This window comes from Rhynchophorus ferrugineus, unplaced genomic scaffold (assembly GCF_030347505.1).
Source record: "Rhynchophorus ferrugineus isolate W39M unplaced genomic scaffold, kcgeb_rfMv2 rfM3, whole genome shotgun sequence".
Classification (NCBI taxonomy): Eukaryota; Metazoa; Arthropoda; class Insecta; order Coleoptera; family Curculionidae; genus Rhynchophorus; species Rhynchophorus ferrugineus.
The window spans coordinates 66460633-66487425 of NW_027472582.1; the positions used below are offsets into that span (position 1 = coordinate 66460633).

Below are 26793 nucleotides of genomic sequence, written 5' to 3' on the forward strand. Positions count from 1 at the left end.
AGCCGGGCTTTAGGACTTTTTTACTCATTCTGAAGCACGTTGAACTATACCAGATATCTGATGACTTCTTTCGAATGCCCAAGTAACGATGTAATAAAATCACTTTCTGCATATTTTTAATATATGCTGTGTAGACTCAGTGCAAGTGATATTCGTCTGCACTTTTTAAAAAATAACACTGATAATATGGTTAAGACAATGTAGATACTCTAGATTCCAATATTTGCTGATATTGTTATCTCATATAACATGTTATTGTTGCTTGGTATAACTACATCAATAAATGTCAGACTCACTGTTGACTCCATTGTAGTTTATCTATAAGTACTATAGACTCCCAGTATAGTTTATCTTCTTTATTTTCCAAAATAAACCCTGGTGTGTATTTATGATATAGTTTATTTAATTAGCAGAGTTCCGACTTGTTAACGACTGCTTGGAGTATCTTGGTCATCGCATCATGACAGTCTTTTCAATTATTTTCTTTATTGAAATGATTTAAACCTTCATTTTATTAAAATAAGATTGACAGTTTTTTTCTCCTAAAATAAAATATTTTGCATTTTATATAGTATTTGTATTAATACCAATATTTCATAACTTATTAATTATTAAAATTTGACAAAATGGTGAACTAGCTTTTATAATAATTGCAATTAGTGTTGTGTATTAAAGTGTAATAGTCGCAGGCTAGTTTATTTCATACCTAAAGTTAAAGAAGTACAAATAACAAAAAATGCTGAAAACAATTTCTTCAATTATTGTAGCCCTAGTAATTGTCTAATTGAATAATCCGTTATAACGGCAATTAAATAATCATTCAATTTCCACCATCCTAACTGCAAAAACAAACATTCTATAATTTAATCGAATCAGTCAGGACATACCTGATCAAAAAGGCGGTAATGTTTCTATTTGGATTTTGACGGGTGACAAAAATCAATCGATTTTTTTTTGTTTAACATATATTTAAAAAATGTACTTGACCCCGTTCAAGAAATTTATCAAAATGTATATTATACTAATAAACCTGGTTCATAATTTTTAATATACCGGTAATACTTTGATAACAGCCTCAATTTTCCAATTGTGAATAATTGGAGCTGGCATAGTATACACAAGGAACTGGCTATTTATATTCTTTAGCATTTTATTGTATTTAAGCTCTTGTGTCTCTTTACTCATCTTTAAGTAGTGGCCAAAACAAAATGGATTTAGACGACGACGTCAAGCGATATTTCGATATTTTCGATTATATAGTTTTTGCAATTATGCTGATCATCTCGGCATTGATTGGAGTATATTTTGCGTTTTTCGCGAAAATCAAACAAAACACAACTTCCGAATACTTAATGGGTGGTAAAACAATGGGAATATTTCCCATCTCTATGTCACTGATTGCAAGGTAAGAAAATTTCGTTTGTTTAATTACTTCAATTATATCTTAATTAGACTCTCTTGCTAACATTTTCTTTGCCTTTAGTCTTCTTGTTGTAATATAATTATTAAAATATCAATTATTGAATCATATTTCATCATTTAATTAGACTCTTTTAATAATATTTTCTTTGCCTTTAGTCTTTTAATGAAACAATTGTTAAAATATTTTGAACGGTATATGATTTTGAAAATAATATTAGTGTCAGTCTTTCTTTTTCTCAAAATTTAAGTTAAATAATTACCAACAAATTTATCATATTATGCACAGTTTTGTTCTTTTGTCAATGTTAATTCAATATCTGCAAAAAAAGTGGCTTAAAAAATTTAATTGTACAGAAAATAAAGTATTTATACACATTACAACTTCCTGGTTGTTAACAATTTTTTTAGTTCTATATGAATCACCTTCAAACGAGATATGATCACACTTAATTTCAGTGGTTCCCGTTTTTAATCAGTAAACATGTATGTGTAGCTGCGTTTTTTACTTTAGTTTCATTGTCCAGACCTCTGCTAACGAGAGCAGTGGGAGGTATAATCATTAATGATTGGAATTGTTTTGTTTCTCACAAAACAGTTGATATACTTTAACAAAAACATAAAACTTGACAACACAAAATTCAATTTATCTTTTATTGTTATAAAAACTGAATTAACAGCAACACTTTAGAATGTATTGAACCAAATTCATGAATGTAAACATGTAATATGTAACAAAACATAATTATGGATTGAAATTGCTTGGTTTCTCTCAAAGGAGTTCCTAAATTTTAATCAAAAAAGGATAGGAGAACTTCACAACGCATAATTCAAATTTATTTATCTGACATTAAAACTGAATTAATAACATTTTAGAATAAATTCAACTGTACAAATGAAATGTAATATGTAGTAAAACGATGCTTCTTTCACTGTTTCTTCATAATTTTATTTCTTGGATTTTTTATGTTTATTTCTAATTTTAGTAACATGTTTTTTGTTCTCAGATTCATCAATTTCAAAGTCTTTCTTTCTCTTTGATTTACTTTTCTCTATAATTTGTATTTCAACTTAACACATATTAGGAACTATATATATTTTAAAAACTACCTTCACGTTTCTTCAGTTCTATCTCATTACTAGAAGGATTTAAATAGTTCAGTTGTGATGATAAAATAGCCTGAGATTCAACTTCATCGGGATCTAGTGTATCCCACTTGGATGGAACAAAATATTCTTTCGGAATCTTTTAAATAATCCAATATATATGTGGAACTGGTTGTTGTATATATATTTAAACTTACCATAGTCATTTGTTTTCGTTTTAAATAAGCTGGTGTTAGAACAATCTCTTCACTACTGCCTTTCAGTGAATGTTTTAACAACTTAACACCATCCAATGGTTCATCACCACTTGAATTACCATCTGTGGTAGAATAGTTTTTATTAAAATATAGCTCAGCCTAAAACAATTAATTGTTTTTTGTTGTTAAAGCTGTGGCTTGAGTGTCTTTGATCATTAATAGTTTAATAAATAATTATTCTAATTAATTACTCTTTTAATTGTATCTTCAGATAACATTCCTGTAATATCCAGTTGCCTAATAACTCTCATAAGTTTATTGAAAAAATCATCTTTGCCAACTTCGTTGTTAATTTGTTCAGAATACACATGTAAATGTTCTATTGAATTATCAAGAATTGAGTGGATATTATTAACTTTAATTCCTTTTCTAACACAATTACTTAAAACATCTGACAACAAATACATCCTAAACATACAGAGAATGACGTTTTAATCAGAACACTATAATAATATTGTAATACCATTACCTAGCTACTTTATCTGTTATTTTAGTATTCATGTCTGATAAGGATTCAGTTATGATACTCAAGGCATCATCAATTGCTGAAGAGTGATTGATACAGAATACCATGGCATCAGCGATGGCTGATCGTTTTAAGGACAAATTCTGAATTATGTCTATGAAACGTTCACATTGATTATCTGTAATTAATTAAAATATTTGAATTATTAAATGAATTTACTCAAAATTTGATGCCTGGCGCATGTGGCATTTCATCATAATTTTATTAAAGTTACCTGATAACTTTGATGCATCATTCTTTGACTTTACTATTAAACACTCAGGCATACCCTGAGTAAAATCTGGTGCCACAGGCGGAATCCATATTGAACCTCCTTTAAACATTCTAAAAGAGGTAAGATAATAAGTATACTTATTATATAAACGAATTGCTATATAATCTACCTAAAAGGCTTCATACTCCAATGTTTGGTTGATTCTCCATGTAATATTGAAAACAATTTCCATCTAGAAGTAGAAGCAAAAGTAAACTTGGTTAATGATCTAAAATAATTGGTTCAGAATTGCCCTGCAGTGTTATTTAGCATTTGTTTTAGCTTCTCATAGTTTACTCTGAATTTCTCAAATATGATATAATTATGAATTCACAAATTGAAATACTAGCCTATAATAAACATGAATTGGGGACTTGTTATCGAACAAAAAATTGAAATCGGGGTTCCCCATTTCAGTGTTCATAATTATTGCTTCAAACAAGGGGCCCTCTTTCACTACGAACTCTACCATTCGATTCACTAAAGTTAATATTTTCTTATTTAACGGTATGGTAACTTTGATTACGGAATCGGCAAGAATTTCATTTAAATCTGCAAAGCAATAAAATCTATTTTATAACAGCATTTACTAAATGTCGTTAATCACCATTGTTTTTGAATTACCATCTATTATTTGATTTATTGAATTTGAAGTGTAACTACCTTCGTCGACTACATTTACGTCCACTTGCATGTTTGTTTGAGCATTGAAGGGTAATCCGCTTTGGGGCGGTGGTAAATAAAGTTTCAGTAATTCTTGGGGTATATAAATAGGATGTGGTGGAAGATCGACGGATTTACCCCAGCCTACGCGCATATCTGTTCTGTGCTTCATGTGATTCAATGCTCTTTCTGCATCACGCCTGCTCATATATGCCACGAATCCGCAGTTAGTGTGGCAATTTTTAAATTTATCTTCACCTAATATAAAAAAAAACAAAATGTTTATTAGTCTCTTAAAAATATTTTATTATATGAAAATAATAAGATATAAATGTAAGAAATATGAGCTTTAATGATAATAAATGTGACCGTAAAAGGTGAAAATTACAAGTAATTTATAACGCATTGGGAAAATGACGTAGTTTGCTTTTAACCTCTGACTCAGACTGTATGCAGACGCCTTCGTATATGGCGCCTTCCGATTACCACCTACTCTAGATTATGCATCATTTAGTTGATTTATATTAGCATATAATATTTCTAATTCTTCATATAGGGAATTTCGGATAATTATTATTGGGTAAATAAAAAATTATGAAAAATTATTAGCAGTTCTTTAAATAGTACATTTGGTAACATTAAAAAAAGTCAAAATATTACCTCTAGGCCACATGATTTTAACACTAGCCAGTGATCCAAAGACTCCAAATTCTTCCATAAGAACAGATTCAGTAACACTAGTATTTAAATTAGCTACAAATAAATTGGTAGATTGAGGATCTCCACCATCAAAATAACTAATCGCTGGAGAGGACATAGCGATTTGCTCCTAAAAAAATAAAATACATTTTTACTAAAGTATCTGTCAACATTTTTAAATCACATATGTTTTGCAATAAAAACCTTTAGGCGCTCTCGCTCATCCTTTTCGGAATGCCGTTGCTTCAACTCTTCCTTCAACAATTCCAAGTTAGAAATGCGTTTCTCGTTTTTGTTTCTATTCGCTTTAGGATCTTTTAACATTGTTGCGCATTCTAAAGCATTTTTCACTGCTACCGGATGCCTCATCAAAGGTTTTGGATGGTAAACTTCGTTAACATTATCGATTTGTTTTTTATCAGAATATAATACTCCAGACTTAATAAAAGTTTTGCTATTAGTAGAGACATTCTGAAATGTGTCAATAAATTCTTGAAAGACATGAGCCGTAGCCTCTTGTTCTTCCCGTTTCTTTCTTTCGTATTCACGTTTTAACATGACTCTCTATAGAGTTAAAACAATTTTATCATATATAGAACAGTCGTATGGAGTAGCACCTATATATATAAACTTATTTAAAATATAAAGAAACTTATATAAAAATATAAATTCTACACCAACTGTCAGTTAATTGTCAAAATTATTTGACAACACTTTATATATTTTAAATATAAAGTTATATAGACAGAATAAAATGCTATCAATAATAAAATATAATTATTATGCGTAAATATGACAAATTCAATTATACATTTTATCTGAGAATTCAGTTTAGATATTTTTAATATCTAAATATCTTATAAATAATTATACATTATTATTTTTTCTATTGAGCTTCTTAACAGTTACAGTTAAGGATGATTTGATTTACTGTTGTTATATTTCTAAATGTTTTAGTTATATTTCTGGTATAAGCCTTTTGGGGCTTCCTGCTGAAATGTACACATATGGTACACAGTTTTGGATGATATTAACTTCCGAAATATTTGTGTCATTAGTGATGGCATACGCCTACTTGCCCGTATTTTATAAACTTCAGATTACATCAAGTTACGAAGTAAGTATTATACGTATGGAATCAATATTATTTTTGCATTAGTTTATAGAGAAAACTTTGTAATTACAGTTAGTTAGATTTAGTTTTTAATCGTTAATGACTCGCAATAAGATTTATGTGTTTATTTTTTTATTGTCAACTATTCAACTTCGCAATATTGAATTAAATAGTTCTCTTTTTAAGTATTTGAATCTACGTTTTAACAATACAGTTCGATTGCTGGGATCCATTCTTTTCTTGACCAAAATGTTACTTTATATACCAATAGTAATATATGTACCAGCTTTGGCATTCAGTCAAGGTGAGTAATTTTTGGTAGATACAAAATATAATTCAAGTAAAGTCAAAATATATTGTAACCTTTTTATTTATTTTCAGTAACGGGAATTAATTTACATTTAGTTACTCCAGTCGTATGTATAGTTTGCATCTTTTATACAACTTTGGTAAGTATTAGTTAAGATCTTACAGGTAATAATCCACTATCTCTCTCAACCCTTTCCGAAAATCAGAATTACTAGCCAGGAGAATCGGTATAATAGATACCAACAATATAAAAACGATTAAAGCTATTCTATCGAAGAACAGGAATGGTGATATTATTATTAGCAGAGGTAGTACAACCGATATTATCAAAGCTAACAATAACATGATCAATAATACTCCGTCTTCATCCAAAGAGAAAATATCGTTTTTTCTTTCTTCGACATTATGTTCGGTACTCAAAGGTTCTTCAATGTTATCGATAGAAATATTTAAACTTCGTTTTGACCCAATTTGAAATGGTCTGTGTTCTGATTCCGATTCAGATTGAATGATCTCTTCAGAATTCATTGACTCGTTTTGTGACAGTTTAGTTTTGTTTAATTCTTTTTATGACAATTTATATTTTTGACAGGAATTTTGTTGTTAAATGTTTTTATTACAAAAAATATTTCTATATCTAATGTTACCATAGTAACGTTTAATAAAATGTGAGATTTAATTATATTAGGTGTACGAAAATGTAATCCACGTTTATTTTCATTTGTCAGAAATTATCCGAAGAGAAGTATATAAATTGATATTGTACTGATCATAATTTCAGGGTGGACTGAAAGCCGTTGTATGGACAGACACCATTCAAACTATTATAATGTTTGTAGCGTTAATAATTACTGTTATTATTGGCACTGTACAAATTGGAGGTGTTAAAGAAGTTTGGGCAAGAAACTCGGAAGGAGGTCGGATAGATTTTTTTAAGTAAGTCTGACCACGAAATTCTTTATAAAATATTTTAATCGAGACATAATCTTTAGCTGGTATTTATTTAAATTTGTCTGTTAGTATGGATTTAGACCCTACTATTCGCCATTCTTTCTGGACGGTAACTATAGGGAATTTCTTTTCCTGGCTGGCATCGTGTTCCATCAACCAAGCCATGGTTCAACGTTGCCTAGCGATGCCCACACTTAAATCAGCACGGATGTAAGGAGCTAGTTATAATTTGTAAATGTTGAATTCGTAATGATGTTGATTTGTGCCTATTATCGGTATTAATGTTAAGGGGTTATACTATCTTAGACTTTTTTAATTGGTAACAATTTTTATAGCCGGTATAAATCTTTGTCGTACTTCACAAAATATATTTAGAGGGTTGTCTTGAATCTTGAAGCAGCTATAGAACGCCATTAATTATGAAAATCTAACAAGAAAAGATTGTCTCTACCATTGTTTTGAAAAATATAGTCGCAATACTGACGAATGTTTGAATGTCTAGTTAATAGCAAGGAAACATAAATATATAGAGCAGCTAATGTGTCGTTCATATAGGAACTATCATCTTACCAAAAGATCCAAAAATCGAATTTTTCAAAGCCTGAGATAGTATAACCCCTTAAGTAACCCCCAATGTTACTAGTCAACAAATTTACTGAACAACAAAAAATCACAACCACATACTGAAAACATTTTTGTTAATGTCATACTTTAACAGCACAGTAGGTATACTGGTAATTGGTATAATGACTTTAGTATCTATGTGTTGCTTCATGGGTCTGGTTATTTATGCCTTCTACCACAAATGCGATCCAGTTACCCGTGGTTGGATACAAAAATCTGATCAGTTACTGCCATATTTTATAATGGATACAGCTGGAGATATACCTGGCCTGCCCGGAATGTTTGTTAGCGGAGTTTTTAGCGCAGCTTTAAGGTATTGAGAAAGACATTGTTTAACCAAACCATTTAAAACTCCCCATTTTTAGCTCTATGTCCACTGGTTTAAATTCTATGACAGGCGTCATATTTGAAGACTTGATCAAGCCTAGGATCAAAGAACCACTAACCGAAAGTCAAGCGAGTCTCCTAATGAAAGTTATAGTTGTAGTAGTGGGAACTATCTGCGTAGGTCTTGTATTTGTGGTGGAAAAATTAGGAGCCCTAATTCAGGCAGCTGGAAGCATGGGTGCAATAACGGCGGGACCTCTTCTGGGCGTCTTCTCTCTAGGCATGTTCTTTCCCGGTGCTACTTCAGAGGTATACGACACAATATACACGATCAATCCTACCATAGTTATGATTCCAGGGTGCTTTGGCCGGTGGAATTTTAAGCGGTTCGTTAATAACTTGGATCTCAATCGGGACACAGGCAAAAATGGCACAAGGTCTCATTCGATTCCCACAAAAACCAGTCTCTGTCGAAGGTTGTAGTGCGGACTGGGTCGCGGAATATCTAAAATTAACTCTCTCCCCTCACATCAAGGCAACCCTTGTGGAAAGGCCATTTTGGCTGTATCAAATGTCCTACATGTATTACACAGCCGTTGGTGCATTAGCCGCTATCGTATTAGGAATAATTGTCAGTTATTTCACAGGTAGTTGCAACCGTTATCGTGTCGCTACAGATAATTTACGAATTAATTGATTGCAGGGTATAATAGGAAGAAAAAAATATCTAAAGACCTTCTATCACCAGTGGTCCACCGATTTTTAAAAGATGACGATCCAATTCAAAATAATCATATAGAATTAAGTACTAAAGCTGAAAATATAATATGAATTAGATATTTAATAAAACATTTTTGAAAACTATGTATTTTTATTTCTGGCAGTCCCAACCCAGTCCTTTGCAATGTTGATTGTTAAGGTGGTTCAAATCTCCACCAAAAGACCTGCTTTGTGGTAAGAACCTTTTCCAAAAAAAAAAACAATTATTTATAATAACCTCCACAATAATTAACTTGATGATAAAAATTAGGTATTATAACTTTTAATAAGTTATTTAAAACACTTGTTAAAAATAAAATACATAATAGGCATTACAATTGTTTTAATACCAAAATAGATACAATTGAAATTCCATTTTTAGTAGTGTAAAAAAAATAACATAAGAAGTAAGTGTTAAACATGTGTAGTACAATACAGCAGTAATGTAAGAATGTGTAAACAATTCATATATATGCTATTTTAACATTAAACTGTTACTGGCCTATTTTTTCAATTTCATCACAGTCTTTAGTATTTAAGTATTTAATGGTCTTCCCAAAATGTTTCTCTATAGTTTCGCAAATTCTCATGGCATTGTCAGAGTCAATCAAGTTAATGGCAATACCCTTCTTTCCGAAACGGCCGGTACGCCCAATTCGATGTAAATATGTTTCACAATCGGCTTCCCCATCTCTATCTACTGGTAGGTCAAAGTTTACTACTATAGTAACTTGCTCAACATCGATACCTGTAATATCACAAATCAAACATTACTGAAGTTTTAACTAAAACAATAGAAATGAAACTACCTCTAGATAAAACATTAGTTGTAATTAAAACTTTTTCTTTTCCTTCTCTGAATCGATCCAAAACGTTGATCCTTTGTTCAACAGCTAGCTCCCCTGTTAAAACTGCAACAGCATGTCCATCTTGATGTAACTTACCAGCCAACCATGATGCTGTTTTTCTAGTCTACAATATGTTGATTATTTAGTAACACAAAAAAATTTATAAAGAAAATTGAAAAAACTGACTTGACAAAAAATTATTGCTTGTCCCACACCAACTGTACCATAAATATTTGTAACTGCTGCATATTTTTCTTCTGAGGAAGAGCATCTAACATAATATTGTGCAATATTATCAAGACTTTCTTCTTCTCTTTTCAATCGAATGATGATTGGATTTTTGACAATATGTTCTGCAAAACTCATAACTCTTTCAGTATATGTAGCTGAGAAAAACATCATTTGACATGTTGGACTTAAATGTCTAAAAATTAAAATTATCATTATATTATATTACAATAGAAATGAACATATTTCTAATCATATAGCTTAATTTAAAAGGAAAAACATGAAAGTTATGTTCAATTTTACCAACTATATATAACATACTTATGGATTCTTATACATTGATCTTGATGTCCTTGTTGATCAATCATAACATCAGCTTCATCCAAAACAAAAACACTAATTTTACTTAAATCAAAGACCCTATATCTGAAAGCCCAATCCAGCACTTTTCCTGGAGTACCAATAATAATATGATCTGTTAACTGAGTGCCTCTTGGTACTAAACAAAAAAAAGCGAATTAATACACGTACTGATAATTAAAAAATATATGTGCATACATTCCTCCCCACGAACGCCAAATTTCATTTCAATTTCTGGACAGAATTTAGCCATATAAGCTGCTGCTTCGCCTGTTTGAATTGCTAATTCATATGTTGGAGATAAACATAAGACCTGTGGATATTTTTTACTTGTATCGACTTTACTTAACATGGCTAACACAAAGGCTGCTGTTTTACCAGTGCCAGACTGTGACTGAGCAATTAAATTCTGTGGTGGATCAGCCAATAAAATTGGTAATGCTGCTTCTTGAATTTTTGAGGGAGTATTGAAACCCATTTCATACACACCCTTTAATAAATTTGGTTTCCTAAGATTTGTATTTAACTTTAAATTCAATATAGAATGATTTTTGTTACTCACAAATTTAAGGCTTCAAAAGTTTTTACAGAATACAGAGGTGAATTAGGATCATTGCGTTGTATATCAATGTCATGTTTATTATCCACTAAACCTTTGCGAATAATTTTAGCAAATAGGCTAGCTTCAGCGGGGCTATATGTATCAGTAGCATCTTCTGATTCTTTTTCATTAACAGAAATATTTGAAAGCTGTAAAGGTTCACTATAGGTTAAGTATTAACAATATTTAATATATTTACCTTTTCCTCGGTCTGCTGAACATATTTTGCCCAATCAATTTTTTGTGACATAGTCCAATTGCAAATTTGAATTCAATAAATACAGAATTATTGAAAGTCAATTCAAAATAATGTTCGACAATTTCACTGATCTGACACCTCTTCCTCCTTGTAGAGAGTGTTGGGAACTATCAACTGAAAACAGTCGCAAACTATTACTAGGACTAGAAATAGTAATTACTATCTTCAGTCAAATGCACGGTTCGAATGTTTTTTTTTCGTGATGTCAGACGAAGATGTACCTTGAATCCTTGTCTATATAGAATGTATGTAAAATGTAATATAAAATGAGACATGTGGAAAGGACAGAGATAATATATATATATATATATTTTCATTCACGTGATAACCTTAAAAAAGAAAAGGAAAACAAAATAACTAATTTCGTAATTATCATGTAATAAATAAAATAAATTTGAAGGAAGTAGGATTACTTTTATACTGAATGTTCTGTGGATGTATAAAAAGGAATGGAATAATAACACCACAAATGTTTTATCGTGTTTTAATATATTAATTGCTATTTTTAAATAACAGCATAATAAATATAAATAGTACAATACAACTTAAATAAACCCTAAAAACTAAAGATTTTCCATAACCATAACTACTAAATAAAATGTAAACGTATACCTAATCATTAAAAAATCTAATCCATGGTGAACCTAAAAATGATCGTACCATACCTTTTTAAATAAAAGTTTTATTTACTTTTGAACGGAAATATTTTTAAATTACTGTATATTATCATGTTCAACTTTTCTCCCATGAGGCGATTTCTTCGATCGTTAATTATTTGCCCAGATTTTGAAAAAATTCCTTCCCAGGGGACAGATGTTGCAGATATAGAGGAATATTTTATGCATAACTGATATAATTCAGGTAGTTTAATTTTATGGGTTTGCCAAAAATCCAATGGGTTTTCTAAACGCCCAATAAATGGAATTTTGAAGTACTGCTAAATCTGTAAAGTTGCTGCAGTACTTGGAGAAATTACTTCTTTCATTTTAGCCATTTTTTTATCAAAATATCTCCAGATGTCAATACATTCTTGGTCAGTAGTTTTGTCTTAATTTCGAGTTGTGGAACTATATTTGTATTTTTTGAAGTTAGAATGGAAGATACCTTTTTTGTGATAACTTTTTGTATCGCTTCAGCATTATTTTCAATACCAAATCCTGCTTTTTCAAATCTAGGATCTAAAAATGTGGATTTCCCGCATATCGTATTCATTTCTTAAACTGCCAGTCTTTTATTGATGACATCTAATAGACAATTTTGTCATTTTTTCCCCATTCACTCGTTAAAATCCTGGATTTGATGGAATGTTGCAGTCCTCTTATTAACCGTATAATTAAAGACATCGTTGGGATATCTTTCACCACATAACTCCAGTCCAAAATATTACCTATTATGCCAATCAAAAGTATCTTACTATTTATCATTTACAATTAAATTTTTTTGCCTATGAAATAATTATATTACCTCAACAAAATGTAAATACAAAATTAACCCAAAAATGACATCTAACCATAACCACAGAGTAAATTACTTTAGTATAATACTCTATGACCACAACTAAGACCGTCGTACGGAAGGCGTGATAGAAAAAGGCAAGAATTTTGAAAACTGTCAGTTTCAATTAAACCAAGTGCGCATGTGCAGTCCTAACCAATAGAAACTTGTATAGTAATGGATGGCTAGGTCTTTTACTGGCGTCTCTAAGTTTCTAATCATTTTCTGATCTTTCTGATATTTTAATAAAGGTAGTTTTGCTTATAGGCAATCCACTTTTCTACTATATTAAATATTGTACTGCATATATCGATGAATTTTAAAAAAGTGAATTATACATTATTTTATCTATTAATTAATTTAATAGTATGTTAAGGATTATATTTTTAGCAACTTGTTAGGCTAAGATATTTCGTTGTTTTTTAAATATATATTATAATTTTTTTTTACTAAGTTGTATAATGTATTTATTATTCAAGATTAGTCTATGTTAGTTGAATATCATAACATCCAGATGGCTAAGAATAATTGAAAATCTGATTAAACTATCTTATCAATTAGAAGAAATCGTATAGTGTAAACTCCGAAAATTGCAAACAATAATCGTGAAATGAAGAAGTGTAGAGAGTAATTAAGCCATAACGGGGTTAAAATCACTGAACGTTTCGCATGAAAATTAATTAGATAGCACGTTAATATGGTAGCGCATCTTTACTATTTCATATTTTAGTGGTAGGTCTCAGCCTAAGTGTGTGTTAGTGCGTTCTGTGATCAAAAGTAGTTATTTTTATTTGAAAAGGTATTTTTTGTTAAAAATAAATACATGGAATTTGTAATAATGAAATATTTACATGGCCAAAAGTTTGTCGTTTATTTACGGCACCACATATTCTACTAATACAGTATGATCAGAATGGCCTTTTTCATTTTTTAATATCTGTAATACATGTAAGCACTGTAAATTATAATTTTAAATAAGCAAATAAAATAAAGTATTGGTTATAATATTTTAATTACCACTTGGGTGAACATTATTGTTTCTTTCTAGACACTACCCTCCTTCGTTTTTTTAAAATTATTATATGTTACATCCTGCTAGTTTTCTTGTATAACTTATCATTGTATCAATATCAACTTGTAATACATGTAATATCATGTCAATTGTATCAAACAAAAAAAATCGAGAAAAATGCCTTTAAAATTTCGTTTTTGGATGTCGCATTACTAAAACAGCTGTATGTCCAAAATCCTTTAAGGGGAATATTTGTGAAGCGTTAAGCTTTAAAAATATATTTAAAAAAATCGATTTTTTAAAAATTTCTTGACCGGAATATCACGTAAAATTTCGAATAAAATTACTCGCATTCTAGTTGCTGTATCACCAAAACAGTGATATCTCCAAAAATAATTTAAATTTTGACAATTCATCTTTTAAAACGAATATATAATTGTAATTTATTAGACATTTACACAAAATGATATATTAACATTTTTTAGAGTTTTTTAAAACTCCCTTCCATGAAGATAAAGTTAATTAAAGCGAGAAAATTAAAAATTTATAATAACTAATAGACCCAGATAGTCGAGGATGTGTGAATAAGCTTTGTACTATTATTAGCCTTAAACAACTATATTTTAATAATTTATTTTACAAATTGTTTCAACATGTTTTATGATGTTACAGCTAAGAAGAAATATAGAACATGAATGAAAAATTAATTCAGCGAACCATACATGAATTTTTACATTTAATTTCAAAATAATAGATTTGTTATAATTGGTTTATTGTTTAATAGTTTAAATGTTGAATGATGACTTTTCTGTTAGATTATTTTAAATTTTGCGAGGTTTATATGTGATCTTTAATTATTCTTCTGCATTTTGTTAATTTTACCAGATGTCTCGGTAAAACACATTTTTTTGGCAAAATTAGTTTTTTTTATTCAACATAATTCCCTTCAAGGGTGACCGTGTTTTGTGATACATTGATTATAGCGACCCTCCAACTTTTCGATACCATTTTTGTAGTACGATTTGTCCTTTGCTTCAGAACAGGCCTCAGTTTCGACGATCACCTCTTCATTTGACGAAAATTTCTTCCGAGAGAGCTTTTTTTTCGAATTTGAGAACAGGAAATAGTCGCTGCGGGCCAGATCTGAAGAATACATTGGATGAGGAAGCAATTCGAAGACCAATTCTTGGATTTTTGACATGGTGTATTGTCTTGGTGAAGCAGCACTTTCTTTTCTGCAAATGCGGCCGTTTTCGGTGATTTCGTCCTTCAAACTGTCCAATAACGCTATGTAATAGTCGCTGTTGATGGTGCTTCCTTTTTCAAGATAGTCAATGAAAATTATTCATTGCGCATCCCAAAATACAGACGGCATAACCTTGCCAGCCGACTGTTGCGTTTTCCCACGCTTTGGAGCGGGTTCATCGTGTACAGCCCACTCGGATGAGTGTCGATTGGATTTCGGAATGAAATTAAGGAGCCATGTTTCCATTGTCACATATCGACGCAAAAACACGGGTTTATTACGTTGGATCATCTTCAAACACTGCTCCGAATCATTAACTCGTCGATGACTCCACTCGAATGTACTTCAGTGTGAAATGATGCAGCCATGTTTCATCCATTACGTTATTACGCTTGATCATCTTCAAACACTGCTCTGAATCATCAACTCGTTGTTGTTTTTGGTCAAAAGTGAGCTCGCCCGGCACCGCGGTTTATACAGAGCTTTCTCATACCCAAATATTCGTGATTGATATGATGTACACGTTTGGTTGATATTTTTAGGGTGCTATTTCATTCAATTTTAATTTACGGTCATTCAAAATAATTTTGTCGATTTTTTTAATGTTTTCGTCGGTAACAACCTCTTTTGGGCGTCCACTGCGTTCACCGTCTTCGGTGCTCATTTCACCACGTCTAAAATTAACATACCAATCCTTGATGGTTGATTTTCTTGGGGCAGTGTCCAGAATTTTGCTTCGACTGTATTTTTTCCTTCAAAAAGTAATACGCGAAATTCCTTTTTATAATTTTTTTTCACAATAACAAAAGTTGCTTCACTCAAAATGCTATAATTCACAAACTAATGATTCGACAGTTGTCAAATTTATACACGCATCTTTTGAGGGCTAGGGCTAACTAAAAAACAGATGGATTTAATTGTAGTAGCGCCATCTATGTGTCAGGCCGGGGACTTTTCAATTGAACTGTTACCATCACATGACCACAACAACCTAATATTACAAATAATTTATGAATAATAACTTTAACAACATTGTTACAGATGTGTGATGAAGATGTTCCCGCATTAGTGGTAGACAATGGGTCTGGAATGTGCAAAGCCGGTTTTGCCGGTGACGACGCCCCAAGAGCGGTGTTCCCAAGCGTCGTAGGTCGTCCTCGATATCAGGTATTATCCTTACACAAGTCTACCTCTCCATTAAGCGTAATTAAAAACGTTCGCTATCTACTTAGATCAGAAAGGAGAACAATATGCTCAAATGGTCATTTATAATTATTTTATAATTTAAACATAGCGTTCAATTTAAATAGTAAAAGAAATGGCTAGTAATTATTGAAAACCCATAACGGGATCTACTTAAAATAAGAACGGTAAAGCCGGTGTAATAACACGGATTAAAATTAGTAACATACATTTAGTTTTTCTAATTAGCCGTGAAAAAATTCTGAATATTGAAAGAAGCGTAATTAGACAATAATTATTCGGTTTTTCTTCGAGATTTTAATCATTTATTATCTACGCTCAATACTTAATGGTTTAATAAGAAACTTTGATGCTGTTTGGTATTTAATATGGCTGATTTTAGGGCGTGATGGTGGGAATGGGCCAGAAAGATTCATATGTAGGAGACGAGGCTCAGACGAAGCGAGGTGTACTGACTGTAAAATATCCCATTGAGCATGGGATCATCAGTAACTGGGATGATATGGAAAAAGTAAGTGTATATCTCGTTTAGTAACTACATTTTATAATATTAGGACATTGAGATTACAGAGAAATTGGTACATTATATACCAGATCAAAGATCAATATCTGCATCGAAGAGATGACTTTAAAGAAAATGGAAAATTTTATTTATTCTAAATATTAGTCATTAGATTCTCGGTATCTTGCCCATCTTTTAGATAGCGTATGGATGCCATCCCAATAAACCGTTTGTGCTTTGAGCAAAACAATTCATCGAGCAATTCCTTAACTTGTTGAAGAAACTGGCGAGATGTTGCTCTATAAACGCGTGTCCCATTGATGCGAAATGTTGATAGTTGGATTGGGCAAGGTCTGGAGAATACGGCAGGTGCGATAATATCTCCCATCCAAGGGCTTCCTTGGCCGGTTTTTCTTTATAAAATGGTGCATTATCGCACTGTAAAATCACTTTACCATTCTAGACGTTTTTACGTCAGTACATGATTTAAATTGATTATTTGTTGTCGGTAGCGATGACTATTAGCTGTTCCACCTGGTTTCAACAGTTCGTAATACACTATGCCACTCTGGTCCCACCAAACACAGAGCATTGTCTTGCGACCAAAACGATTTGGTTTTGGAAGTGATAATCATGATTGTTTGCATTTGGTTTTCAAAATAAATCCACTTTTCACCATCCGTCACTATTCGATGCAGAAATAACTTGCGATCTTGTCTTTCAGAAGAAAACATTTAAAAAATCCACAAAATGATTTTGAATAACCGTAAATTGAAATTGAATGAAATAGCAGACACTCTAAGGATATCAACTGAACGTGTACGTCATATCATTCACGAATATTTGGGTATGAGAAAGCTCTGGGCAAATTGAGAGCGCGCGAACTCACTTTTGACCAAAAACAACGACGAGTTGATGATTTGGAGCAATGTTTGAAGATGATCAAGTGTAAAAAACCCGAGTTTTTGCGTCGATATGTGACAATGGATTAAACATGGCTCCATCGTTTCACTCCGAAATCCAATCGACAGTCATCCGAGTGGCCTGCACACGATAAACCCGCTCCAAAGCGTGGGAAAACGCAACAGTCGGCTGGCAAGGTTATGGCGTCTGTATTTTGGGATGCGCATGAAATAATTTTCATTGACTACCTTGAAAAAGGAAGGACCATCAACAGCAACTATTACATAGCGTTATTGGATCGTTTGTAGGACGAAATCGCCGAAAAACGGCCGCATTTGAAGAAAAAGAAAGTGCTGCTTCGCCAAGACGATGCACTGTGCCAAAAATCCATGAATTGGGCTTCGAAGTGCTTCCTCATCCACCGTATTCTCCAGATCTGGTCCCCAGCGACTATTTCCTGTTCTCAGATCTCAAAAGAATGCTCGCTGGGAAGAAATTTTCGTCGAATGAAGAGGTGATCGAGGAAACTGAGGCCTATTTTGAAGCAAAGGACAAATCGTACTACAAAAATGGTATCTAAAACTTGTCGCTATAATCAGTGTATCACCATTGAAGAAATGAGAAATGTGTTTTACCATGGTAGGCCGGGGACTTTTCAATTGACCCGTTATGTAAGGCACACTGAAACTGGCGTTCAAAATAGATAAACATCAAACTCGCCATAGAAACAAAATAAACCAATCAAATGCTTTTGCGATTAAAACGTAGTGACGTCTAGATATTCGACGTCATGAAATATTTCTTCAAAATTGCCTATAAAGTTAAATCTCTATTTTTTCTGTGATGCCCATTAATTTTTTAAAAAATGACAGATAAACGACATTTTTATTTGACAGATATGGCATCACACTTTTTACAATGAGCTGCGCATCTCCCCGGAAGAGCATCCGATATTGTTGACCGAAGCGCCGCTCAATCCCAAAATCAACAGAGAAAAAATGACACAGATAATGTTTGAAACCTTTGGATGTCCTGCAATGTACGTGGCTATCCAAGCCGTGCTATCTCTGTATGCATCAGGTCGCACCAGCGGTATTGTCATGGACTCTGGGGATGGTGTTTCACATACTGTTCCTATTTATGAAGGTAAATCTAGATTTGCTCATTGCAAACATGACAGTAATTTTTGTTTAGTTTAGTCACAAACCTCCTATTTATTCCAATTATTGTCAAAAATAACTAATATAATTTGAAACCTTTGTAACTTAAAAGCGAATGAAGCCTCGGCATGACAATATTTGGAGTAATTATTTGTTTATTATTCAGGTTATGCACTACCACATGCGATATTGCGTTTAGATCTAGCTGGTCGAGATTTAACGGATTATCTAATGAAAATTTTAACTGAACGAGGCTACAGTTTCACAACTAGTGCTGAACGAGAAATTATTAGAGATTTAAAGGTAAGACTATAACGGCAATAATTGGTTGCCTATATAAACCAATATAATATAATCATTTAATATTTTAATATTGAATCGTCCAGGTTTACGTACAATTATGTACAAACAAGGGAAAATAATTAAAATTAATGAAATAATGATGATATTATTTCTCTCATGAAAATATTCAAAACAATTAAAGCATTTGTGAGTGCCCTCTATTGAATTGAGACTATATTAAAACAGTGTTACTAGGATGAAATCTTCACTTAATAATTTTAAACTTATTTTATTTGAAACTACAATTGATTAAATTTTTAGGAAAAAATATGTTTCGTTGCGTTAGATTTTGAAAAGGATTTAGCTTTATCAACTACATCCAGTTGTTTCGAAAAGTCTTATGAACTTCCTGATGGGCAAGTGATAACATTAGGAAATGAACGATTTAGATGTCCAGAAGCAATGTTTCAACCGTCACTGTTGGGTTGGTGTATAATTACACTATGATGAAAAGTATCTCATGCTTCATTCTTTAATTGTAGGTATGGAAACTCCCGGAATTGCTGAAACCACCTATAACTCAATAATGAGATCCGACATGGATATTCGAAAGGATCTGTATGCTAACATAGTTTTGTCTGGAGGCAGTACAATGTTTCCTGGTAAGAGAAAATATAATTAACGACTATGAATTTAAATATAAATCTATATTTTAAGGGATTGCTGATCGTATTCAAAAGGAAATTGCGGCTTTGGCTCCAGCCTCAATGAAAATAAAAATCATAGCACCTCCCGAAAGGAAATATTCTGTTTGGATTGGCGGCAGTATTTTGGCCAGCCTTACTACATTTCAACAAATGTGGATATCCAAGCAGGAATATGACGAATCAGGCCCTGGAATCGTTCACAGGAAGTGTTTCTAATTTTAATCCCCTAATATTTCAGAAATCATATAATTTACTCGTTATATTTTGTTAGTAGAACATATCTATATACAGTGTGTAACTTTATATATATATATATATTAATTGTATAAAATTCTAAATTTTAGATAAAATAACAAAAATATCAATTACTTTTTAACTATATTTTTATAACTCCAGAAATCCAGAAATTGGGAAGTTCACTATTTCTTCAAAGGTTGTTTGTGTTTATTAGGTATAAACCTTAGGACTAACTTTAATATTTCTAACAATACTTTCAACATTTCATCCACCATTTCATCATGAATTCGTAACGACAAAAAATTAAATGAAAATATAGTTTAAAACCATATTTAGTTAATATAAAAATTTTAATTTCATTTTATTTATTTTTAGTATAACATATGTGGTAATATATAGCAAAATTGTACAACATTTAAAAAGTAAAATTATATAACTAATAAATGTTATTGTGGAACATACTTATGCTTTGTTTTGACATTGCAGATGAAAACATTGGCAACAACGCGAAAACAATAAAAACAAACAGCTGGTTATGGAAAAAGAGGCAGTCTGTGACAGCGGACGAAGCGTGGTGTCATTTTTTGTAGCTTTTTTTCACGAATCATAATATTTAGTTTTTCCTGCTCTCTTTTTGAAATCAGTTGTTAAGCATAAAGTTAGAAAAATAGATAAATATCTGTTATTAAGCCTACACCAAAGGGTAAAATTGACGGTATATAACGGTGGAGTTGTGAGTATTCAATGGACATGACGGTCTAAATGCCTATTCACAAAAATGGATAAGAACTTTGCCAATGAAAATGTGTGATTTTTATTGACTCATATTTGATGTTATTTATTTTTGAAACCTATCACAGTCCAGATAGTTACCTGTGTTGACAGTGTTAACCTCAAATTTCCATTGTTGACTGAAAATAATCGCTATAACTAGAACAAAATATTGACCATTGATGAGAGAAACGGTGTATTTGTATGAAATATGAGTGATTTGAGTATTAAAGTGCAAGTATGTAACACAACAAAGTTAATAAGTTGTACACTAAACACAAAACTATACCATAAGAAAATGTTTTAAAGATATGTCATTCAGAAAATTTTATACAATGTCAGATTTAGTTTTTTCTTGTATAAAGTTTACTTATTTAAAAAATACGATATATTTGGAAAATTATGCGTTTGCCCAGCATAAACAATGACCAAAACATAGGTCGAGCTTTGCCGAAAATGACCGACAATTTCCAACATGAAAGTAATGCAAAGTTACCTGATTGTTTAGGTCCGATTACGTATTTTAGTCGTTCTACTGAAGTCCATTCCGATTTTGACACAGAAGACCAAAGCGAATATTATAATCCAGTTTATTTAAATAACGTGGAAAATGGTGAAGTAAGCTCCTCTGATACAAACTGTCAAACAGCCGAAAGTGAGGTTAAGTCTCTGAAAGAATGGTTGATCTTGCACAATGACCTAATACAACAACAAAACGAGGAAATTGTTGAAAAAGAGCGAACCATCTATCTATTACAAAAAGAGAATGAAATGGTGAGACATTTACATCGTAATTAAAATGTTTTTACATATCATTTTCTAGTTATGTGTTATGTTTTGAGATTCTTATGTTTATTAGCATGTTAATTTCAATGTAGTAAATTTAAAAGTGTGTTATTTCAGCTTAAAGAACGTCTTAGTTGCCTGGAAAAAGGTGTTCCTTATAATCCAGACAAGCACTTAAGTCCAAATTTTGAAACTGTAGCAGAAGAACCTTGTACAGAAGATATGACCCAAGGTTTATGCGGTCAATATGATGAAGATAGCAAGGAAAACAATGTTGAATTAGTGAATGCTCAAAAAGATGATAATGTGGTAACATGCTCTTTAGAAATAAACTATGAAAAGAGTAATGTCAGTGATGTTGAATCTCAAGTGGATACAACAATAGATGAGGATAACTTTACAGTAGAAGAAAGCGAATTTAAAAGTGAAGACTATATCGTGAATGATTTAAGTGATAGTTTTAAAACTGAAAGTGATACTGCCGAGTGCAACAAAGACTCTCTGTCAGAATATAACTTTACAGTGAATAACTTTGGAGAATCTGATTCTATGAAGAATATTAAAATGAGTATTAGAAGGAAAAGAGTTAGCAGTTCATCAGTGTTATCAAACAACGAGCCGCCTATTCTTTTTGGAGAGAAAAAGACTTTCAAACGAATAAAGAAAAAGAGGAGACGTAAGTATCCTTAATTTACTTCATTTTGTAGTTAAAATTTGATAAGTTAATGTTAAAACTAACCAATATTCTGCATCAAAACATATTTTCCCGCCAATAATATTAATAAATTTGGTGCATGCGCCGGGCTTGTTTTATGTCAAAATCAAAATGTATACGTTTAAATACGTCGTACTTGATAACCGATTTTATTCTATTTTATTATGAATTTTAACTTAATTTTCAGGTTTAACTAAGGACGTACCAATCTTGACATCTAAAGACCCTTATATCACCCGTGCCAATGAAGATTATTTAAGTTTAGTAGCGGCGTCAGAAACCGAAGATCTGATGGGAAGTTCAAGTCTTGAGGTCTGTGACTTTAATTTTTATATCTCTTTATTTAGTTATAGCTAACACTTGATACATTGATAGGTACCGAGATGGCGAGTGAAACATTATACCAGTTGTTATACGATGGAGGGGACAGAAAATTTAGATGATGAAGTTTATAACAAAAGACATACGCGTTTAGAGAATGATGAAAGGCGTCGAAAAAGGTGCGGTGATCATATCTGAAATGTACTTAAATAAATAATATTCAATTTTTAGATGGGATTTCCAACGCATTCGGGAGCAGCGAGTTATCGAAAAACTGAAACAGAGACAAGAACGGATTGGGTCTGGTTCGAAGGGTGATAATGATCAAGATTCATTTGGAACTTTATGTCCCAAACTAGAAGATATCCGGTATCTGGAGGTGGAAGAAGATCTTCCGGTATCAGCTTTTGGTCATCCTATCCCAAGGCTGGATTTTAAGTGAGTAATTTAAATATGCTTATAACTTAATAGTCATGGTGTTATTTCACTTAATATTTGGTTAGTAGATCAAATCTAGGAGGTTCTGAAGATCTCAGTTTTGAATGGTTTACTTTTTTCATACATCGAATTTTTTATTGATGTCAAATTTAGTTTTAATAATTGATTGTGTGAAATGTACCTACAATGTTATGAAAAAAGTACAGTCATTTACAAGTTTGAAGAAAAAATGTATTCTACAATAAAAAATAGTTTAGAACATGCTGTGAACGATAAATATTATTTGATTGTTATGATCTGTATTATGGGTGGATAACTCTTTATTTTTTTTATCACGTGTTCAACTGTTCCTTTTACCTTCTACTATAAACCAAATTCACAGCAGCTGTTTTGGCACTAATGTACCTAAAGGGAATTGAATTAAAAAGGATGAAATAAATTTGGAAAATGAATTAACTCATTTACGTTTTGCCTCAAAGGTTTTATTTACAATTATATAAATTGAACGACCTCTTCAACTTTTTTCCATGTGTTTTAGCAGTTGCCTAAGTGCAAGCTATAAATATTCACAGCTCACTTGTGTATTAAACAAATATACATAATAAATCAAGTAGATCAAAATATTAAAGGATCAAGTTGTAGTATACAATGCAATTATCACTTATACCTTTCTAAGAGTTTGATATTCTTTAGCTCAATTTGAATAAAATTTAAGAGGGTATCCTAGTCGAGAAGCACATATTTTAAGGCGTCTTGAAAATGCAATAAAATATTTTTACAATACATTTTTTTCACCAGAATTAAAGAGACTGATGTTGCCCGATTGTTATTTGTATTTTGGAACTCAAACATCTACGCTATAAGCTCTCTTTAGAAACATTCTCATAAATCTACATTTTTGGGGAAATTTTTGCGAATCAAGTTTTCTAATGCTAGTGATTTCTGCCATTTATATCTGGTAAAGTAATTGGAATTTCTGAAAATCCTTTGAAGGGTATAGTTGAAACTATACAATTTAAAGGCAAATCTAGACGAGAATGCCCACTTAATTAAAAATATTACTGTGTACACATTAATATCAAGTTTTTACAGATGATCTTTATACCCAATATGTATACTAGTAGTTTTCTTATTTCAGCAACTTTATTCTGCCTTGGTTAAATGATCCATCAGTTCTGGCGAGAAGGACAAACTCTAAACGTTCAACTGTAGGTCGGCGAAAACGTTCCAGAAACCCAAGATAGAACCTGTATTTCTTGAGGAGTTCAAGATTTTGTAGAAACAACTTACAGTTATAATTTTTCTTTTGGTAGCATCTAATCTTAATTCATTTCTTTAAACAGATGTCTTTGTTATTGGTTTACAAATATGTTACTCACGTGTAGTAGAACACGTACTATACTAAACTAATATTTCTAAACCAAATATGTTTGTAATATCTTCGATACAAGTAGCCGATTTTTGTGGGTTCATTGATGGTATCATCAATGTTCTCAAATGTTTTTATCTATTGATAGTTTTATGGCAGGTTCAGTTAGTTTTACACATATATCTATTGAGAATATTTCTATAAAAAATTGCGAATCACCTTCGGATCAGTCAAAAACTCCTCCAAATTATACTTAGTACCTGACCAAAGGTCTATATTTGTAAATATATAAATAGAAAATAGCAACTTGATTAAAATGATTATTGTTAAGTGATAAAAAGTTTTTATCAAAAATGTGTACTTTCTAAGTAAATATTTATTTTGTATATTCTGTGAATTCCCCCTCTCTCTATGATAAAAATGTTTCATCACTTATATCTAATTTTTTTATATACATATATATATATGTATAGATATATAGTTTTTAGACACGTTATTCATATGTTTTACAGGTTAGTCCAGATTTATGTTACTAAGTGGTAGATAAATAGTGGTCATATTTCTTGTAACATTTTTATCAATTGTTAATATATGCATTACACTCAATGCTATATTTTATTTGATTTGAACTTATATTTTATATTTTTAAATATTATTTTCGATCCATTCTATTACATAATTTATTAATTTATGACTAATGGTATGATTTTATTTGAAAGGAATATGATCATTAGAGCAATAGAAAACCAAATTTAGTAAGCCGCATTGTATTTTCTCTGTTACAGATAGAGAAGATTAAAACATAAGCAGATTTTACTAGATAGGTTGTACATAATCCAACAGAATCATTTAAAATGTGTAATCTTGATATAAGCCATGGCGATTTTTTAAATATATACATATATAGGTTTTAGTTTAAGCGTGATATGTATCATGAATTCAGGAAAAAGAAGATATATTTGTGAGATTGTATATGAAAAAATCGTCAGGTCCGCAATTCCTATAATATTTGAGAATGTATTGATTGCCTATATTCATTTACTGTTAGTTAAAATTCATGTCTTGTTTTCTCATGTGGTTTGTTGGAGCCGAACCGAATCAAATTCAATAAACCAGTCCCTGTAAATTTATCTGGAATGTAATCTGTATTAGATCAGCACTAAATTGTAATGGTAATTTAGGAGCAGCGTCTTCCATGATGTTCTGGAGACTCAAGCTTATTGAATAAAAGTTATCTTTTTCTGTGATTTTTATATAGTTCTATCTATAACTGACATAAAATATAAGGTACATCCGAAGCTTTGTTGTTAAACATACTCAGTGTTGTTCAAATTTAAGTTAGTTTTAAGTTAAAATCGATTATGTTGCTAATTTTGTGTCAAGTTGATCACATACCAGTAGATTTAGAGAAATACATTTTTTTCGTAAAATTATGTGTTTATTTTTATTCATAATCAGTAATCAGTCAGTAGTTTCGACATCGTTAACGTCAGCAACATTAATGTAGCATTGTATTGTTACCTGCTGCAATATTTATTAATAATTATGAGATAATTAGTTATATGGTATGGAATGTTGTTTAAGTAAAGTAATTGTGTGAAGTGACGATCGTTTCAAAGGACGTATAAATAATATAAACATTTCTTTGCTGTTTTTGAAAACTTGGCGAATACCTTATTAAGAAAAGTGAACGATTAGATATATTATCAAATGTTGACTTCCACGTCTTAACCAATCCTGAACAATTGATGCTGGAAACGAACAGTTGGTGGCGAATATGGTATTATGTTATACTAATTTAAGCGTTTCCATTTAACTTTTCATTAATTTTGAGTTGTTATGATGTAAAATCACATTGTTGAATCGAGATATTTGGGGTTGTCGATTATTATGCTTTTTATCGTATGATATATTTATTTCGTATCCAGTTACACCATATGATTTAAGCAGCTGTTCATAAGAGCATTAGAAACTATATCTTTACTTTTTTCTTCTAAAATCCAAAATTTGTTTTGATGTTATTATGTGATAACTCCTAATTATTTTGCCTTGAATTCTTTATATTCAAAGTTTTTCTTGCTATGCTAGAATACTCTTTATTTTAAAACACAAGAATAATTATTTTTGAAACGTGTAATCCGCCTGTAAGTCTGAAACTAGATTTGTCTGGAAAACACATTGTCTGGGCGACAAATTATACTACCAATATTATTTGGAATAATGACAAATATTAATGCAACTATAAATAAAATGTAATTTTTTAAAAGTGGTATTAAATATATAGCAAGTATAAAAACTTTTTTTTATTGAAAACAGGAATTCAACAGAAATGTTGTTAGAACA

At 31.2% G+C, this 26793-nt stretch overlaps 6 protein-coding genes across 8 annotated transcripts; 3 read left to right on the plus strand and 3 right to left on the minus strand.

Moving 5' to 3' along the window:
- Nucleotides 1-1160: 1160 nt before the first annotated feature.
- LOC143193183 (sodium-coupled monocarboxylate transporter 2) lies at nt 1161-9110 on the plus strand. Its single transcript, XM_076399207.1, has 10 exons — nt 1161-1405; nt 5882-6041; nt 6225-6342; nt 6420-6487; nt 7129-7283; nt 7368-7508; nt 8017-8235; nt 8288-8558; nt 8608-8896; nt 8953-9110. Exons 1-10 carry the CDS (start codon nt 1209-1211, stop codon nt 9078-9080), a joined length of 1746 nt encoding a protein of 581 aa, XP_076255322.1. The 5' UTR covers nt 1161-1208; the 3' UTR covers nt 9081-9110.
- Nucleotides 2345-3055, minus strand: LOC143193185 (uncharacterized). The gene is made up of 4 exons (XM_076399211.1): nt 2975-3055; nt 2724-2882; nt 2530-2665; nt 2345-2471 (listed from the first exon to the last, which is right to left on the minus strand). Exons 1-4 carry the CDS (start codon nt 3032-3034, stop codon nt 2368-2370), a joined length of 459 nt encoding a protein of 152 aa, XP_076255326.1. The 5' UTR covers nt 3035-3055; the 3' UTR covers nt 2345-2367.
- LOC143192705 (U2 snRNP-associated SURP motif-containing protein) lies at nt 3839-5482 on the minus strand. The gene is made up of 4 exons (XM_076398198.1): nt 5129-5482; nt 4886-5054; nt 4226-4483; nt 3839-4114 (listed from the first exon to the last, which is right to left on the minus strand). Exons 1-4 carry the CDS (start codon nt 5480-5482, stop codon nt 3885-3887), a joined length of 1011 nt encoding a protein of 336 aa, XP_076254313.1. The 3' UTR covers nt 3839-3884.
- Nucleotides 9111-9336: 226 nt separating the features above from the next.
- On the minus strand, nt 9337-12859 carry Dbp80 (putative ATP-dependent RNA helicase Dbp80). The gene is made up of 8 exons (XM_076399425.1): nt 12769-12859; nt 11245-11418; nt 11007-11194; nt 10643-10953; nt 10406-10583; nt 10043-10280; nt 9818-9980; nt 9337-9756 (listed from the first exon to the last, which is right to left on the minus strand). The coding sequence occupies exons 2-8, from the start codon at nt 11293-11295 to the stop codon at nt 9503-9505; spliced, it is 1383 nt and encodes a 460-aa protein (XP_076255540.1). The 5' UTR covers nt 11296-11418; nt 12769-12859; the 3' UTR covers nt 9337-9502.
- Nucleotides 12860-16097: 3238 nt separating this feature from the next.
- LOC143193295 (actin, cytoplasmic) lies at nt 16098-20126 on the plus strand. The gene is made up of 7 exons (XM_076399426.1): nt 16098-16223; nt 16642-16770; nt 18561-18810; nt 18991-19127; nt 19428-19590; nt 19649-19768; nt 19824-20126. The coding sequence occupies exons 1-7, from the start codon at nt 16098-16100 to the stop codon at nt 20027-20029; spliced, it is 1131 nt and encodes a 376-aa protein (XP_076255541.1). The 3' UTR covers nt 20030-20126.
- A 461-nt stretch (nt 20127-20587) lies between these two features.
- On the plus strand, nt 20588-25402 carry LOC143193296 (uncharacterized). Of its 3 annotated transcripts, none has more exons than XM_076399429.1 (6): nt 20588-21595; nt 21725-22283; nt 22510-22634; nt 22698-22822; nt 22875-23081; nt 25236-25402. In XM_076399429.1, the coding sequence occupies exons 1-6, from the start codon at nt 21224-21226 to the stop codon at nt 25237-25239; spliced, it is 1392 nt and encodes a 463-aa protein (XP_076255544.1). In that variant the 5' UTR covers nt 20588-21223; the 3' UTR covers nt 25240-25402. The 3 variants fall into 3 exon arrangements, with proteins under 3 accessions (XP_076255544.1, XP_076255543.1, XP_076255542.1); XM_076399428.1 differs by lacking the exon at nt 25236-25402 and adding an exon at nt 24206-24962; XM_076399427.1 differs by lacking the exon at nt 25236-25402 and adding an exon at nt 24220-24962.
- Nucleotides 25403-26793: the final 1391 nt, after the last annotated feature.